The sequence below is a fragment of the Pseudophryne corroboree genome, chromosome 2 (assembly GCF_028390025.1).
Source record: "Pseudophryne corroboree isolate aPseCor3 chromosome 2, aPseCor3.hap2, whole genome shotgun sequence".
Classification (NCBI taxonomy): Eukaryota; Metazoa; Chordata; class Amphibia; order Anura; family Myobatrachidae; genus Pseudophryne; species Pseudophryne corroboree.
Genome location: NC_086445.1, coordinates 46,487,892 through 46,504,250, shown reverse-complemented (window position 1 = coordinate 46,504,250; position 16,359 = coordinate 46,487,892). Strand labels below are relative to the sequence as shown.

At 46.4% G+C, this 16,359-nt stretch overlaps 1 protein-coding gene across 1 annotated transcript in view; it reads left to right on the top strand.

The window, feature by feature from the left end:
- LRRC32 (leucine rich repeat containing 32) overlaps positions 1-16,359 on the top strand; it is a 54,666-nt gene that overhangs the window by 24,409 nt on the left and 13,898 nt on the right. The window contains exon 2 of the mRNA XM_063951253.1: positions 8,223-8,313. Within this exon, the coding sequence (XP_063807323.1) occupies positions 8,227-8,313 (87 nt within the window). The 5' untranslated portion in view covers positions 8,223-8,226. The remainder of the gene's footprint in view (positions 1-8,222; positions 8,314-16,359) is intronic.

Below are 16,359 nucleotides of genomic sequence, written 5' to 3'. Positions count from 1 at the left end.
TTGCTGACAGTGACCACCAGTATATATAGCAGTACGGTACGGAAGGCCACTGCTCTACCTACTGTACCTCTGTGTCGTCAAGTATACTATCCATCCATACCTGTGGTGCATTTCAGTTGTGCGCAGTATATAAAGTAGTAGGTCATTGCTATTGATACTGGCATATAATTCCACACATTAAAAAATGGAGAACAAAAATGTGGAGGTTAAAATAGGGAAAGATCAAGATCCACTTCCACCTCGTGCTGAAGCTGCTGCCACTAGTCATGGCCGAGACGATGAAATGCCATCAACGTCGTCTGCCAAGGCCGATGCCCAATGTCCTAGTAGAGAGCATGTAAAATACAAAAAACAAAAGTTCAGTAAAATGACCCAAAAATCAAAATTGAAAGTGTCTGATGAGAAGCGTAAACTTGCCAATATGCCATTTACGGCACGGAGTGGCAAGGAGTGGCAAGGAACGGCTGAGGCCCTGGCCTATGTTCATGGCTAGTGGTTCAGATTCACATGAGGATGGAAGCACTCATCCTCTCGCTAGAAAACTGCAGTGCCACTCCTAGATGGGCCAGGTGTTTGCGTCGGCCACTTGGGTCGTTTAGCTTAGTCACACAGCTACCTCATTGCGCCTCTTTTTTTCTTTGCATCATGTGCTGTTTGGGGACTATTTTTTTGAAGTGCCATCCTGTCTGACACTGCAGTGCCACTCCTAGATGGGCCAGGTGTTTGTGTCGGCCACTTGGGTCGCTTAGCTTAGTCACACTGCTACCTCATTGCGCCTCTTTTTTTCTTTGCATCATGTGCTGTTTGGGGACTATTTTTTTGACGTGCCATCCTGTCTGACACTGCAGTGCCACTCCTAGATGGGCCAGGTGTTTGTGTCGGCCACTTGGGTCGCTTAGCTTAGTCACACTGCTACCTCATTGCGCCTCTTTTTTTCTTTGCATCATGTGCTGTTTGGGGACTATTTTTTTGAAGTGCCATCCTGTCTGACACTGCAGTGCCACTCCTAGATGGGCCAGGTGTTTGTGTCGGCCACTTGTGTCGCTAAGCTTAGTCACACAGCGACCTTGGTGCGCCTCTTTTTTTCTTTGCATCGTGTGCTGTTTGGGGACTATTTTTTTGAAGTGCCATCCTGTCTGACACTGCAGTGCCACTCCTAGATGGGCCAGGTGTTTGTGTCGGCCACTTGTGTCGCTTAGCTTAGTCACACAGCGACCTTGGTGCGCCTCTTTTTTTCTTTGCATCATGTGCTGTTTGGGGACTATTTTTTTGAAGTGCCATCCTGCCTGACACTGCAGTGCCACTCCTAGATGGGCCAGGTGTTTGTGTCGGCCACTTGTGTCGCTTAGCTTAGTCACACAGCGACCTTGGTGCGCCTCTTTTTTTCTTTGCATCATGTGCTGTTTGGGGACTATTTTTTTGAAGTGCCATCCTGTCTGACACTGCAGTGCCACTCCTAGATGGGCCAGGTGTTTGTGTCGGCCAATTGTGTCGCTTAGCTTAGTAACACAGCGACCTTGGTGCACCTCTTTTTTTCTTTGCATCATGTGCTGTTTGGGGACTATTTTTTTGAAGTGCCATCCTGTCTGACACTGCAGTGCCACTCCTAGATGGGCCAGGTGTTTGTGTCGGCCACTTGTGTCGCTAAGCTTAGTCACACAGCGACCTTGGTGCACCTCTTTTTTTCTTTGCATCATGTGCTGTTTGGGGACTATTTTTTTGAAGTGCCATCCTGCCTGACACTGCAGTGCCACTCCTAGATGGGCCAGGTGTTTGTGTCGGCCACTTGTGTCGCTTAGCTTAGTCACACAGCGACCTTGGTGCGCCTCTTTTTTTCTTTGCATCATGTGCTGTTTGGGGACTATTTTTTTGAAGTGCCATCCTGCCTGACACTGCAGTGCCACTCCTAGATGGGCCAGGTGTTTGTGTCGGCCACTTGTGTCGCTTAGCTTAGTCACACAGCGACCTTGGTGCGCCTCTTTTTTTCTTTGCATCATGTGCTGTTTGGGGACTATTTTTTTGAAGTGCCATCCTGTCTGACACTGCAGTGCCACTCCTAGATGGGCCAGGTGTTTGTGTCGGCCAATTGTGTCACTTAGCTTAGTAACACAGCGACCTTGGTGCACCTCTTTTTTTCTTTGCATCATGTGCTGTTTGGGGACTATTTTTTTGAAGTGCCATCCTGTCTGACACTGCAGTGCCACTCCTAGATGGGCCAGGTGTTTGTGTCGGCCACTTGTGTCGCTTAGCTTTGTCACACAGCGACCTTGGTGCACCTCTTTTTTTCTTTGCATCATGTGCTGTTTGGGGACTATTTTTTTGAAGTGCCATCCTGCCTGACACTGCAGTGCCACTCCTAGATGGGCCAGGTGTATGTGTCGGCCACTTGTGTCGCTTAGCTTAGCCATCCTGCGACCTCGGTGCAAATTTTAGGACTAAAAATAATATTGTGAGGTGTTCAGAATAGACTGAAAATGAGTGTAAATTATGGTTATTGAGGTTAATAATACTATGGGATCAAAATGACCCCCAAATTCTATGATTTAAGCTGTTTTTGAGGGTTTTTTGTAAAAAAAAACACCCGAATCCAAAACACACCCGAATCCGACAAAAAAATTTCAGGGAGGTTTTGCCAAAACGCGTCCGAATCCAAAACACGGCCGCGGAACCGAATCCAAAACCAAAACACAAAACCCGAAAAATTTCCGGTGCACATCACTACTGATAACAGATATGAAATAGATAGAGAACATAGATAGATAGATAGATAGATAGATAGATAGATAGATAGAGAGAGAGAGAGATACGACAGATAGATCAATATGACATAGATAGATAGATAGATAGATAGATAGATAGATAGATAGATAGATAGATAGATAGATAGATAGATAGATATGACATACATATATATATAGATAAATAGATATGAGCTACATAGATATATTGATAGATATATAAATTAGACCTATATTAGATAGAGAGATATGTTTCAGATATTAGATAGTTAGTTAGAGAGATAGATAGATAGATAGATAGATAGATAGATAGATAGATAGATAGATAGATAGATAGATAGATAGATAGATAGATATGACATAGATAGAGAGAGCATAAATAGACAGACAGACAGACAGACAGACAGATAGATAGATAGATAGATAGATAGATAGATAGATAGATAGATAGAGAGAGAGAGAGAGAGATACGACAGATAGATCAATATGACATAGATAGATAGATAGATAGATAGATAGATAGATAGATAGATAGATAGATAGATAGATATGACATACATAGATATATAGATAAATAGATATGAGCTACATAGATATATTGATAGATATATAAATTAGACCTATATTAGATAGAGAGATATGTTTCAGATATTAGATAGATAGATAGATAGATAGATAGATAGATAGATAGATAGATAGATAGACAGACTGATAACAGATATGACATAGATAGAGAGAGCATAGATAGATAGACAGACAGACAGACAGACAGACAGACAGACAGACAGACAGATAGATAGATAGATAGATAGATAGATAGATAGATAGATAGATAGATAGATAGAGAGATAGAGAGATACGACAGATAGATCAATATGACATAGATAGATAGATAGATAGATAGATAGATAGATAGATAGATAGATAGATAGATAGATAGATAGATAGATAGATAGATAGACTGGTGATAACAGATATGAGATAGATAGATAGATAGATAGATAGATAGATAGATAGATAGATAGATAGATAGATAGATAGATAGATAGATATGACATAGATAGATAGATAGATAGATAGATAGATAGATAGATAGATATGAGCTACATAGATATACTGATAGATAAATAAATTATACCTATATTAGAGAGAGATATGTTTCAGATATTAGATAGATAGATAGATAGATAGATAGATAGATAGATAGATAGATAGATAGATAGATAGACCGATCGATGATAGATATGACATAGATAGATAGATAGAAAGATAGATAGATAGATAGATAGATAGATGATAGATATGACATAGTTAAGGGCACTACACATTATCATTGGTTGGTTTTTCACCAACGATATTTGCATACACACTGGATGATATCTATGGGCTATTTGGAACGATATGACAGTACATTACATCTATATCGTCCAAATTGGCTTGCATGTATAAACGAGGATAGACCAAAGATGGGACATAGAGAGATAGATATGACATAGATAGATACTGTAGATAGATAGATAGATAGATAGATAGATAGATAGATAGATAGATAGATAGATAGATATGACATAGATAGATTGATAGATATGACATAGATAGATAGATAGATAGATAGATAGATAGATAATGACATAGATAGATAGACAGATAGATAGATAGATAGATAGATAGATAGATAGATAGATATGACATAGATAGATAGACAGATATATAGATAGATAGATAGATAGATAGATAGATAGATAGATAGATAGATCGATCGATAGAGGATAATCTACTTATGTGTAGTTTTTACTTTTACTTAGCTATTGTCAAAGTGTACAAACAAACAATGCCGCTTCCTGCACATTCCCTGTAATCAGTGTGTACAGATGTGAGCTGTCTCCAGGACTCCGCGCGCTGTGGAATGCGCTGCAGAACAATGGTGCTTCCTTCTCACAGGACGTCTGTATAGAAGACCCCGCCATGCGGCTGCAGGGAAAATAAATGTTTACTTAGCCGTTCCTGGGAATTCACTTCTCTTCAGTTATATCTTCAGGTGCAACAACCTGGATCATTCTGAGACACTGATGGGCTCCTGTAGAGTTGAATGCATTGTGCACGGGTTGTAGAGACGGACATCCAGGTCTACAGTGGTAGCATACAGTATGTGCCAGTAACAACAGTAGAATATTCGCCAGATTTTACACTGGGATAAGACCGTAGTATATATATGCCAGGTTTAAAGCAGTAAACATTAAAAAAATTGGCCATGACCCACTGTAGGAAGAATCTTGGTATTATTAACCAATTCTCCTTGGTTTGTTTCTTCTGGCTACTATTACTGATTTATATATACAGTACCAGTCAAAAGTTTGGACACACCTTCTCATTCAATGGTTTTTATTTATTTTAATTATTTTCTACATTGTAGATTAATACTGAAGACCTCAAAACTATGAAAGAACACATATGGAATTATGCTGTAAACAAAAAAGTGTTAAACAAATCAAAATATGTTTTATATTTTAGATTCCTCAAAGTAGCCCCCTTTTGCTTTGATGACAGCTTTGCACACTCTTGGCATTCTCTCAATCAGCTTCATGAGGTAGTCTCCTGGAATGGTTTTCCAACAGTCCTGAAGGAGTTCCCAGAGGTGCTGAGCATTTGTTGGCTGCTTTTCCTTCACTCAGTGGTCCAACTCATCACAAACCATCTCAATTGGATTTAGGTTGGGTGATTGTGGAGGCCAGGTCATCTGACGCAGCACTCCGTCACTTTCCTTATTGGTCAAGTAGCCCTTACATAGCCTGGAAGTGTGTTTGTAGTCATTGTCTTGTTGAAAAACAAATTATGGTCCCAGTAAGCGCAAAACAGATGGGATGGCATGGCGCTGCAGAATGCTGTGGTAGCCATGCTGGTTAAGTGTGCCTTGAATTTTTAATAAATCACCAACAGTGTCACCAGCAAAGTACCCCCACACCATCACACCTCCTCCTCCTCCATGCTTCACAGTGGATCCACACATGCAGAAACCATCCGCTCACCTTCTCTGTGTCTCACAAAGACATGGCAATTGGAACCAAAAATCTCAAATTTAGACTCATCAGACCAAAATACAGATTTCCACTGGTCTAATGTCCATTCCTTGTGTTTCTTGGCCCAATCAATTCTCTTCTTCTTCTTCTTGTTCATCCTCAGTAGTGGCTTCTTTACAGCAATTCGACCATGAAGGCCTGATTCACGCAGTGTCCTCTGAACAGTTGATGTTGAGATTTGTCTGCTATTTGAACTCTGTGAAGAATTTATGTGGGCTCTAATCTGAGGTGCTGTTAAGTAGCGGTTTCTGAGGCTGGTAACTCTAATGAACTTATCCTCTGCAGCAGAGGTTACTCTTGGTCTTCTTTTCCTGGAGCGGTCCTCATGAGAGCCAGTTTCATCATAGCGTTTGATGGTTTTTGCAACTGCACTTGAGGATACATTCAAAGTTCTTGAAATTTTCCGTATCGACTGACCTTCATGTCTTAAAGTAATGATGGACTGTCATTTCTCTTTGCTGAGTTGAGTGGTTCGTGCCATAATATGGATTACAACAGTAGTCAAATAGGGGTGTCCACTGTGTACTAACCCTACCTCTGCACAACACAACTGATGGTCTCAAACACATTAAGAAGGCAAGTATTTCCACAGATTGACTCTTGACAAGGCACACCTGTTAATTCAACCATTCCAGGAGACTACCTTATGAAGCTGATTGAGAGAATGCCAAGAGTGTGCAAAGCTGTCATCAAAGCATGATGAATCTAAAACACAGGTTCTCAAACTCGGTCCTCAGGACCCCACACAGTGCATGTTTTCCAGGTCTCCTCACAGAATCACAAGTGAAATAATTAGCTTGACCTTTGAAAATGTGTCAGTTGGTAATTAATACACCTGTGCACCCGCTGGGTAACCTGCAAAACATGCACTGAGTGGGGTCCTGAGGACCGAGTTTGAGAACCTGTGATCTAAAATATAAAACATGTTTTGATTTGTTTAACACTTTTTTGCTTACAACATAATTCCATATGTGTTCTTTCACAGTTTTGAGGTCTTCAATATTAATCTACAATGTAGAAAATAATTGAAATAAATAAAAACCATTGAATGAGAAGGTGTGTCCAAACTTTTGACTGGTAATGTACATATCAACCACATGCTGTTGTAGTAATCAGAGAGGCGTTGGAACACTGCTCAGAACTCTGTCTTCTCTGTGTAATGTAAAATGTCCACAGCACACCTTTTTTCTTAGCTGACCACCTACAGTACAAACACTTAACTCCTTTTCAAAATCTCTCTGGAGAATGGCTGCAAGTCACACACAAGCTCACACCTCTCGCCATATCCCCACTCTGTCATCACATCGCTTGCTGAGAGCCTGTGTGTAACTGGCAGCCATACTCCAGAGAGATTTTGAAAAGGTGATAATGATTTGTAGGTGGGCATCAGATGCCTGCTTTAGAAAGGTACTTAGCTTATACCTTCTATGTGGGATTGCTACTTCAACGAGGTACAGGATAAGTACATTCTTCAGAGTTTAAGTAGTATTAGAACAAAAGTATACGTACTAAAGCTTGACGGTAATTGGTTTAGGAGAGATATGAGGAAGAATTACTTGTCTGAGAGGAGTTGGGGTTGATTTGCTGGCGGTTGGGATGTTGGCGGTCAGAATACTAACCGCGGCATCCCAATGATTTGAATAGCCCGACAGGTGTAGGTAAGTATACTTACCTTCCCCACCGGCTCCCTAACCCACCCTCCCCGCTGCCTAAACCTAGCTCCCCTGGTGGAGCCTAACAGCCCTTCCTGCAACCTAAACTTACCCAACCTCACCCCACCCTGCAGCCTAACCCTAACCCTCCCTGGGGGGGGCCAAATCTAACCCTCCCTTTCTGAAGCCTAAACCTAACCACCCCGGGGCACAGCCTAACCCTCCCATTCAGGATTCCAGCTCGGATGTGTCAGGATCCCAGCATTGGTATTTTGACAGCCAGATCCCGACCGTCGGGATCCTGACCGGATCCCATTGAGAGGTTAGTGGATAAGTAGAATAGCCTCCCAACAAAGGTGGTAAAGGCTAATACAGCAGATAAATGTAACAATGCGTAGAATAAACATAAGGCTATCCCACCATACTTCCCAACAGAGAGAAAAACCTGTGACACAAACAATCCCCATCATTGATCCACCCAACCCACGCATAGAGCCACCAAAACCCCACCCTGCTCCGCCCAACCCACAATTAGATTCACCCTATTAGTGCTCTATTCTGTCTTAGAGGGAGATATATGTTTGATATCCAGCCAATACTGTAATAATATTTGTTTAATAAATTACATTCTAAAATAAGACCCACCGTTATGATCAGTGTTAGATAATTATGTTTCACTGTTGACTTAAGTTACTCTCTTAACAATTACAAAACATATTTGTAATGTTATTTTATCTCTTTATTTCCCAACACAGAGCCATGCTCCTATATCTCCTATTATTACTGGCAACGGTTAACGAAGCATCCTCCAACTACCGCCCCCTAGAGGACTCGCCTTGTGTAACGGTATGGAGGAAGTGGGACTACTGCAACATTTCTTTGTGTCTTTTTTATTGTGAACATTAAGGGGTCACCTGCTGACGTGTTACCACATGTATGATAAATGATAACACCCACGTTATGTGGCTAAATAGATAGAACTTGCGTAGACTGAGGGGGACATTTACTAAGCAGTGATAAGAGCGGAGAAGTGAGCCAGTGAAGAAGTTGCCCATGGCAACCAATCAGCACTGAAGTAACATCTATAATTTGCATACTATAAAATGATACAGAGCTGCTGATTGGTTGATGGGGCAATTTCTCCACTGGCTCACTTCTCCGCTCTTATCACTGCTTAGTAAATTCCTGTACTGTCTATTCCAAGCAGCATTAGGGAAACTTCTCCTGAAACACCCGTTTTTGAGGGCTACCTGCAAATAAGTATCACTTGGTTTTATGTTGGGGACCGCAGCAGATATTGGAGATATCTGTTATGGTCCCCGTTTTTGACCACAAAACCCTGTGGTTTCAATGGGGGGAATTCAATTAAACGTGCTATTGAATAGTGCCGGGAATGAATGCCCAGAGTTATTCAATTAGCTACGGATTTCTGACAAAACTAGTGCCGCAACTTGAGTTACAGTAACGGCTTACCGCCCACGCTAACAGTTTCACACCTAGCACTTACAGTAAGTCGCAGAATGCTGCTTCTTTAGGAGCGGTGACCTGCATCTCCAGACTTACTGTAAGTGCGGGTAGTGATGTGGCTAATTGAATAGCACTGAGCACTCATTCATCCCAGGGCTATTCAATAGAGCGTATGATTGAATTCTCCCCTATGTGTTCTGCTAAAATGTTGAATTTAAAAAGTGATGCCATTCGCCATTGCAGCCGTTGGGTTACTGTCTAAATATTTTTCCTGGCTGTCTGCAGGTGTGCTTTCTGGCAGTGGTGTCACAATGGGGGTGCAGGAGGGGGGCCACACCCGGGTGTCACCACCGAGGGGTGACACCATAGTGCCAATTCCTTTCAGTGACAGGAGCCGGGTTCTGCAGTGTGAGATTAGGTGCAGCACCCAGCTCCTGTCACAAGCCGGCTCTGCACTGTCACTGGTCCCCAGGGGCAGCCTGTATCTCCGGGACCCCTGGAGTGACGAAACAGGCGTTCAGGCCGCCAAGCCACACCCCTTACCAGTGAGGCCATGCCCCCTTTTACCAACGTAACAACATACCCTACTGCGCCGGGTGTCACAGCTATCAGTGACGCCTCTGCTTTCTGGTGACCATGCATGCACAGTAGTGCGGCCGATCACTGCACTTGTAATGCTCTGCAGGAATGGGCTCCTATCCTACCATGTGTTTGATGGTACAACGGGGAAGATACTTCATTTCTGATTGCCGCGATAAGCTGCGATAAGAAATTTAAATAATCGGAAATAATTCCTGATGATTAATAACTATTCCACTAAGTATATTACTAAGTAGTTTTATACTGTAGATTGGTGTAGTTATTATTGGTGACTGGTGTAATTATTCTACATGGATGAGTGCCTGAGAGTGTTAATAACTTGGCCGGCTGTATGTTTTCCATTTGATTCTTATCTTTAGTTTTATGTCTTCGTGTCTTCGTTATCTGGTAGCGCTGACATATGCTGCATGTAGATGGTATTTGTGCTTTGTAAGAACCACGTTCTATAATTCTCCTTAATACATGACTCTTGCCTCCCTCCCCCAGTATTTCACCATAACGTATAGTATTTTTATTGCATTACTGTATATGTGTTGTTTGTTTGGTATTGATGGCCTGCATTCACTTCGCTAACATGACGTTACCCATAGATGGATAGTGGCATACCCCCCCAACAAAAGGTAGTACAGAAGCGCCCAAAAAAGGGACGTGGTCTAACATCAACAGGGCATGGCCTCATGCAGGGGTGTATCTAGGGGTCTGAGCGCCCATGGCAAAGTAAGGAACTGGCGCCCCCCTCCTCCCCCACCCAGGAACACAGAAGGGGGAGTTACAGATAGGCTGAGGTCAGGGACACTGAGGGAGAATTACAGGAAGGGTGCGGGTAGGGACAATGAGGTGAAGGGCTAACAGGGAGGCTGAGGTCAGGGACACTGAGGGGCAATTACAGGGAGGGTGTGGGCAGGGATACTGAGGGAGAATTATGGGAGGGTGCGGGCAGGGACACTGAGGGGAAATTACAGGAGTGTGCGGGCAGGGACACTGAGGGGGAATTACAGGAGGCTGTGGGCAGGGACAGTGAGGGGGAGTCACAGGGAGGCCGAGGTCAGGGACACTGAAGGGGAATTACAGGAGTGTGCGTACAGGGACACTGAGGGGGAATTACAGGAGGCTGTGGGCAGGGACAGTGAGGGGGGAGTCACAGGGAGGCCGAGGTCAGGGACACTGAAGGGGAATTACAGGAGTGTGCGGGCAGGGACACTGAGGTGGAATTACAGGAGGGTGTGGGCAGGAACACTGAGGGGGGAGTCACAGGGAGGCTGAGGTCAGGGACACCAAGGGGGAATTACAGGGAGGGTTCGGGTAGGGAAAATGAGAGGGAGGGGCTACAGTGACGCTGAGGTCAAGGACACTGAGGGGCAACTACAGGGAGGGTGCGGGAAGGGACACTGAGAGGGAATTACAGGAGTGTGCGGGCAGGGACACAGAGGTGGGAGTCACAGGGAGGCTGAGGTCAGGGACACTAAGGGGGAATTACAGGAAGGGTTCGGGTAGGGAAAATGAGAGGGAGGGACTACAGTGACGCTGAGGTCAAGGACACTGAGGGGCAATTACAGGGAGGGTGCGGGAAGGGAAACTGAGAGGGAATTGCAGGAGTGTGCGGGCAGGGACACAGAGGGGGGAGTCACAGGGAGGCTGAGGTCAGGAACAATGAGGGAGAATTACAGGGAGGGTGCAGGCGGGGACACTGCGGAGGAATTACGAGGAGGGTGCTGGCACGGAACCTGATACCCCTTTTCCACCTCTAAAGCATGGGTCGCATCCGGGGGCCTGACACGGGTGCTACCAGGCTGCGGCCCGTGCTCAGCTCCTTTCCCACTGCGCTCACCAACCCGGCATATTGCCGAGTTGGTGACGCTGCTAGCGACGCGGCAGGGGCGGCGCTGGTAGATCACATGATCTCCCAGCACCTTCCTTCCATAGACTGTGAACGGGAGCCGTGTCACATTGACACGGCTTCCGTTTACACTGCACAGCTTACCGGGTTGAACTCGTGTTCAAGCCGGTAAGCTACCCAGGTAGGATTCCCGGATCACTTGATCCAGGTTGACCCTTTTCCACTATCAAAAAACACGGGTAAATGCGCGCCCCCGTGCATTTACCCGTGTTTTTTGAGCTAGTGGAAAAGGGGTATGAGATGGAATAACGGGGAGGGTACAGGCAGGGAGACTGAGGGGGAATTACGAGGAGTGTGCAGGCAGAGACACTGAGGGGGAATTACGGTTAGGGTGCGGGTAGGGACACTGAGAGGGAATTACGGGGAGGGTGTGGGCAGGGATACTGAGGGGGAATTATGGGAAGGGTGTGGGCAGGGACACTGAGAGGGAATTGCAGGAGTGTATGGGCAGGGACACTGAGGGGGCAGTTACAGGGATGGTGCGGGCAGAGACACTGAGAGGGAATTACAGGAGTGTATGGGCAGGGTCACTGAGGGGGCAGTTACAGGGATGGTGCGGGCAGAGACACTGAGAGGGAATTACAGGAGTGTATGGGCAGGGTCACTGAGGGGGCAGTTACAGGGATGGTGCAGGCAGGGACACTGAGGGGGAATTACAAGGAGGGTGCAGGCAGGGACACCGAGGGGATATATGCACACATACATACTACATACAGTTAATAACCCCTTTCGAGGTGTGATGGCACTACATATCCCAGTAAATCCAGTTGACAATGTGTGCTGGGACTTGTAGTCTCAACATAGCCGGACAGGCAGTCACTGGTCTAGATAGATACCTCTCCATACAGAGCTCTTTGTAAGCTGTGATCCAGACTGCCAGGATAGACCATGCAGTGCAGCTACGGTACGGCAGAAAATGTACAGGTATGCTCATGCTGCACTGCTGACAGGTGCTGATTGTAGTGGCTGCTGTTTGGTGACAGACCGCGTGGGACCAATGAGAAGGGGAGCGGATGAGGAAGAGGAGGAGCCTCGCCCCTCCCCATACCTGGAAGTGCCCCGCTCCCCGGCTATATTCACCATCATTGTGACTGTAGTCACAGAGAGTGTCAGAGTGCAATACGCTTCTGAGAGTCCGGCAGTGGATGAGTACTGCTAAGGGATGTACTCAGTGAGAACTACTATGTCATTCTACCCCCTGGCGCGGGTGGCACTGCCGGGCGGCACCCCTCCTTGGCCGGCGCCCCTGGCAAGTGCCATCCTGGCCAATAGGAAGATACACCCCTGGCCATGACACTCACCTATTTTCGTCACCCTGGGGCAGCAGTGGGGAACCTTTTTTCTACCAAGGGCCATTTGGATATTTATAAAATCCTTCGGGGGCCATACAAAAATGATCAACTTGAAAATTACCCTGCCCCCCAGTAGATATGCCCCCAGTAGATATGCCCCAGTAGATATACCCCTCAATGGTACATTGTGTGCGCGCCAAAAAATGGGTGTGGCCACATGCCACACAGAGCGTGGCCAATTAAAATGGGACGTGATAGATATATGCCCCCAATAGTGCAGTGCCAGATACACATATGCCCCCAGTAGTGCAGTGCCAGATACACATTGCCCCACCAAGTGCCAGATACACATTGCCCCACCAAGTGCCAGATACACATTGCCCCACCAAGTGCCAGATACACATTGCCCCACCAAGTGCCAGATACACATTGCCCCACCAAGTGCCAGATACACATTGCCCCACCAAGTGCCAGATACACATTGCCCCACACATGCCCCCCACCCCACTGTGCTGCTCACCGCTGCTGCTGCTGCTGCTGTGTGTGTCAGGGGAGGAGAGCGCAGTGTGCGCCTCTCCTGCCCCTTGGTGCTCAGTCCAGCGGTGGTGTGTCTCAGCTGTCAGGGGCCAGGCAGGGAGGAGAGGCGGCGTGTAGGACCTCAAACCAGCCGCTGGTTCATAAGACAATCAGAGCTCGCGGACCGGTAGCGGCGGCTCCTGATTGGCTGCCGGTCCGCGAGCTCTGATTGGCTCAGGAACCGGCGGCTGGTTTGAGCTCCTACATGCCGCTGCCGTCGGACATAGCTGCACTCTCCTCTCTGCCCTGATAGCTGAGACACGCCGCCGCCGGACTGAGCACAAAGGGGCAGGAGAGGCGCTCTCCTCCCCTGACACACAGCAGTAGGCCGGAACAAGTGGCTTTGCGGGCCGGAGGTTCCCCACCCCTGCCCTGGGGGAATGGAGTGCTGTGCCCAGGCTCATCCCCACAGTGTTTCAATGCACGGGGCATCTTTTCATCACCTACTTATTCTCCTCTGCAGGACACTGCGGTCCGTGGGTGGGACTAAATGGTGCAGTTGGGGGGGTATGCAGTGGATTGGAAGGTGGTCTGTCTAGCTCTTCTAAAAATCACAGTCCCGCCAATGCCCCGACCAAGATTTTATAACATTTATTTGTGCCACCCACTGAAAAATTCTCTTTTCAGCTTGGATCAATTTAATATTCAGTCTAATTGTTGCCAATTATTTTCTATGCAGATTTCCAAGGCTCTGAGTGCATATGTATCTTGTGATCTCAATATTCTGAGGCTTTGGTCTTGTTATTACAGGCAAATTATATTTATAACATGTTTACAATTCTTCTTGCAAAACAACTGGAAGATATTATGCGTTCAGAAGGAAAGCAGAGCTACATAAGCTAAACAGAGGATGAAACTACATAATATAGGTCCCCATCTAACATCGTCACATAACCCCTTCAGACAGGGTGGACTGGGGCTCTACTTCGGCCTGGGCATTTTTTAACGTGTGCGCTGAAGGCGGGGATTGTGCCCAGTAGCGGCTCTTGACACGGGCAAGCAGGACTTTTGCCTGGGGCGCCGCCTTCTGGAGGGCGCCGGCGCCATCCGGAGGGCGCCGCACCATGGCAAGATCCGCTACTGCTGTGCCCCCCGCTGTGTCCCGCTGCCGCTACCCGCTGTGAAGGGAACTTGACGCGTAGCGTCTAGTTTCCCTTCGTGGAGAGGACCTTTACTGTGTGGTGCGCGATGACGTCATCGCGCACCGCACAGCAAAGGTACTCTCCACGAAGGGAACTAGATGTGTAGTTTCCCTTCGTGGAGAGGACCTTTGCTGTGCGGTGCACGATGACGTCATCGCGCACCGCACAGCATTTCAGCTGCGCTACTACTGTACAGGGGGCGTAACTGACCAAGCCCCCTGTATGAAGCCACACCCCTATTTCCCACCCGGGGCGCAAAAAGACCTAGAACCGACCCTGATTGTGCCGCAAGTACGAGGGTGTTCCGCGAGTCAGGGGCCCTGCCTTTAGCACTGCTAAACAAACAGAGCTAAGCTCAGCTTACAGCTGTTTATCACTGTACCATGGGTCTTCAACCTCGACCCTCCAGCTGCTGTGGAACTACACATCCCAGCATGCCCTTCCTCAGTTTTAGCGTGCGTTATAGCAAAACTGTAGCAGGGCATGCTGGGATGTGTAGTTCCACAGCAGCTGGAGCTCCAAGGTTGAAGACCCGAGAACGATACGATCAATGGGGACTCAGCGACATCCTTTTTCGGCTTCAGCGACGCCTTCCAGGTAGGGATGGCCATCGACCATCGATGATTCGAAATCATTGATGGTCTATGACCGATGTCGCATACTTTTACCATCGATGGGGGAGAACCAGATGGTTTCTCTCCATCGATGGCTAGGCCTAAATGAATATTTTTCTTTTACAAGATGCGGGGACACGAAGCATAGCTCCGCCCCCGACACCCGCGAAGCCCCGCCCCAGGCTTTGATTGGCCCGCAAGTCTTTCACAGAAAGAACAGGGATGGCCATCGATGAGAGAAACCATCGATGGTCACCCATAGCATTGTTAGTGACCATTGATGGTTACTCTCAATTTTGCCATCGATGGCAAACACACAGATGGCCATCCCTACTTCCAGGTGTTGCCGGGCCCCCCACTGGATGAAAGTCACAAATGCAGGTGCAGGCTAGCCATCACGCATGCGCAGGACACAGCAGGCCATCGCTGGCAGTGGTAGGCAGCCGGCATCAGAGCGGAGGATGGCGCCAAGGGGCGGGACATCACTTGGCCTTGCCAGAGAGGTAAGTAAGGTTAAATACCAATGGCATATTTGTTGGTACCACTGCGATACTAAATGAAATATGCCGTTGGTAATAAGACTTGTTATTAAATGGGGCCTGTAATATCAGTGTAAGATTTTATTATATAATTTTGGTTCAAAAGAAAGATACTGAGTTTTGTTTGTCTACGGTCAGAGCATTAATTTTTCAAAACAGGGAAAGAGCAATAACAACATTAGAATGCTAACAGCAGAACAGAGTAATTCAGCATGTTTTAAGTCTGATGGACAAGGCCAACATGCAGCCAATATTGTATGGAAATAATCAATAAAACATAAATGATTTTGCAGAGAGATATACAGATATGTCCTCATACACTAATCCTCATTGCGCCAAATAACCTTGCTGTACATCCCGCAACACTTTCACAAATCATGCATCTTATCTACATCGCTAATGCAACAAAACTACAATGCATGTGTCCGCTGGGCACCGGTAATACATGCAGCTGTTGTGTGCGACACTCACCGGAGTAAAAAGGCAAAACATGGAGGCCCAATTTGAGTGAGCTACGCTGCGCATTTCGCCACATATCTTTGTGCTTAATCTGCGGCTTTGTACAATTCCTTTGCAGCGAAAATACAAATCCTGGAGCCTAATACACAATGGCCCTCATTCCGAGTTGTTCGCTCGCTAGCTGCTTTTAGCAGCATTGCACACGCTAAGCCGCCACCTACTGGGAGTGAATCTTAGCTTTGCAGAATTGCGAACGAAAGATTAGCAGAATTGCGAATAGAATAGCGATTAGAAATTTCTTTGCAG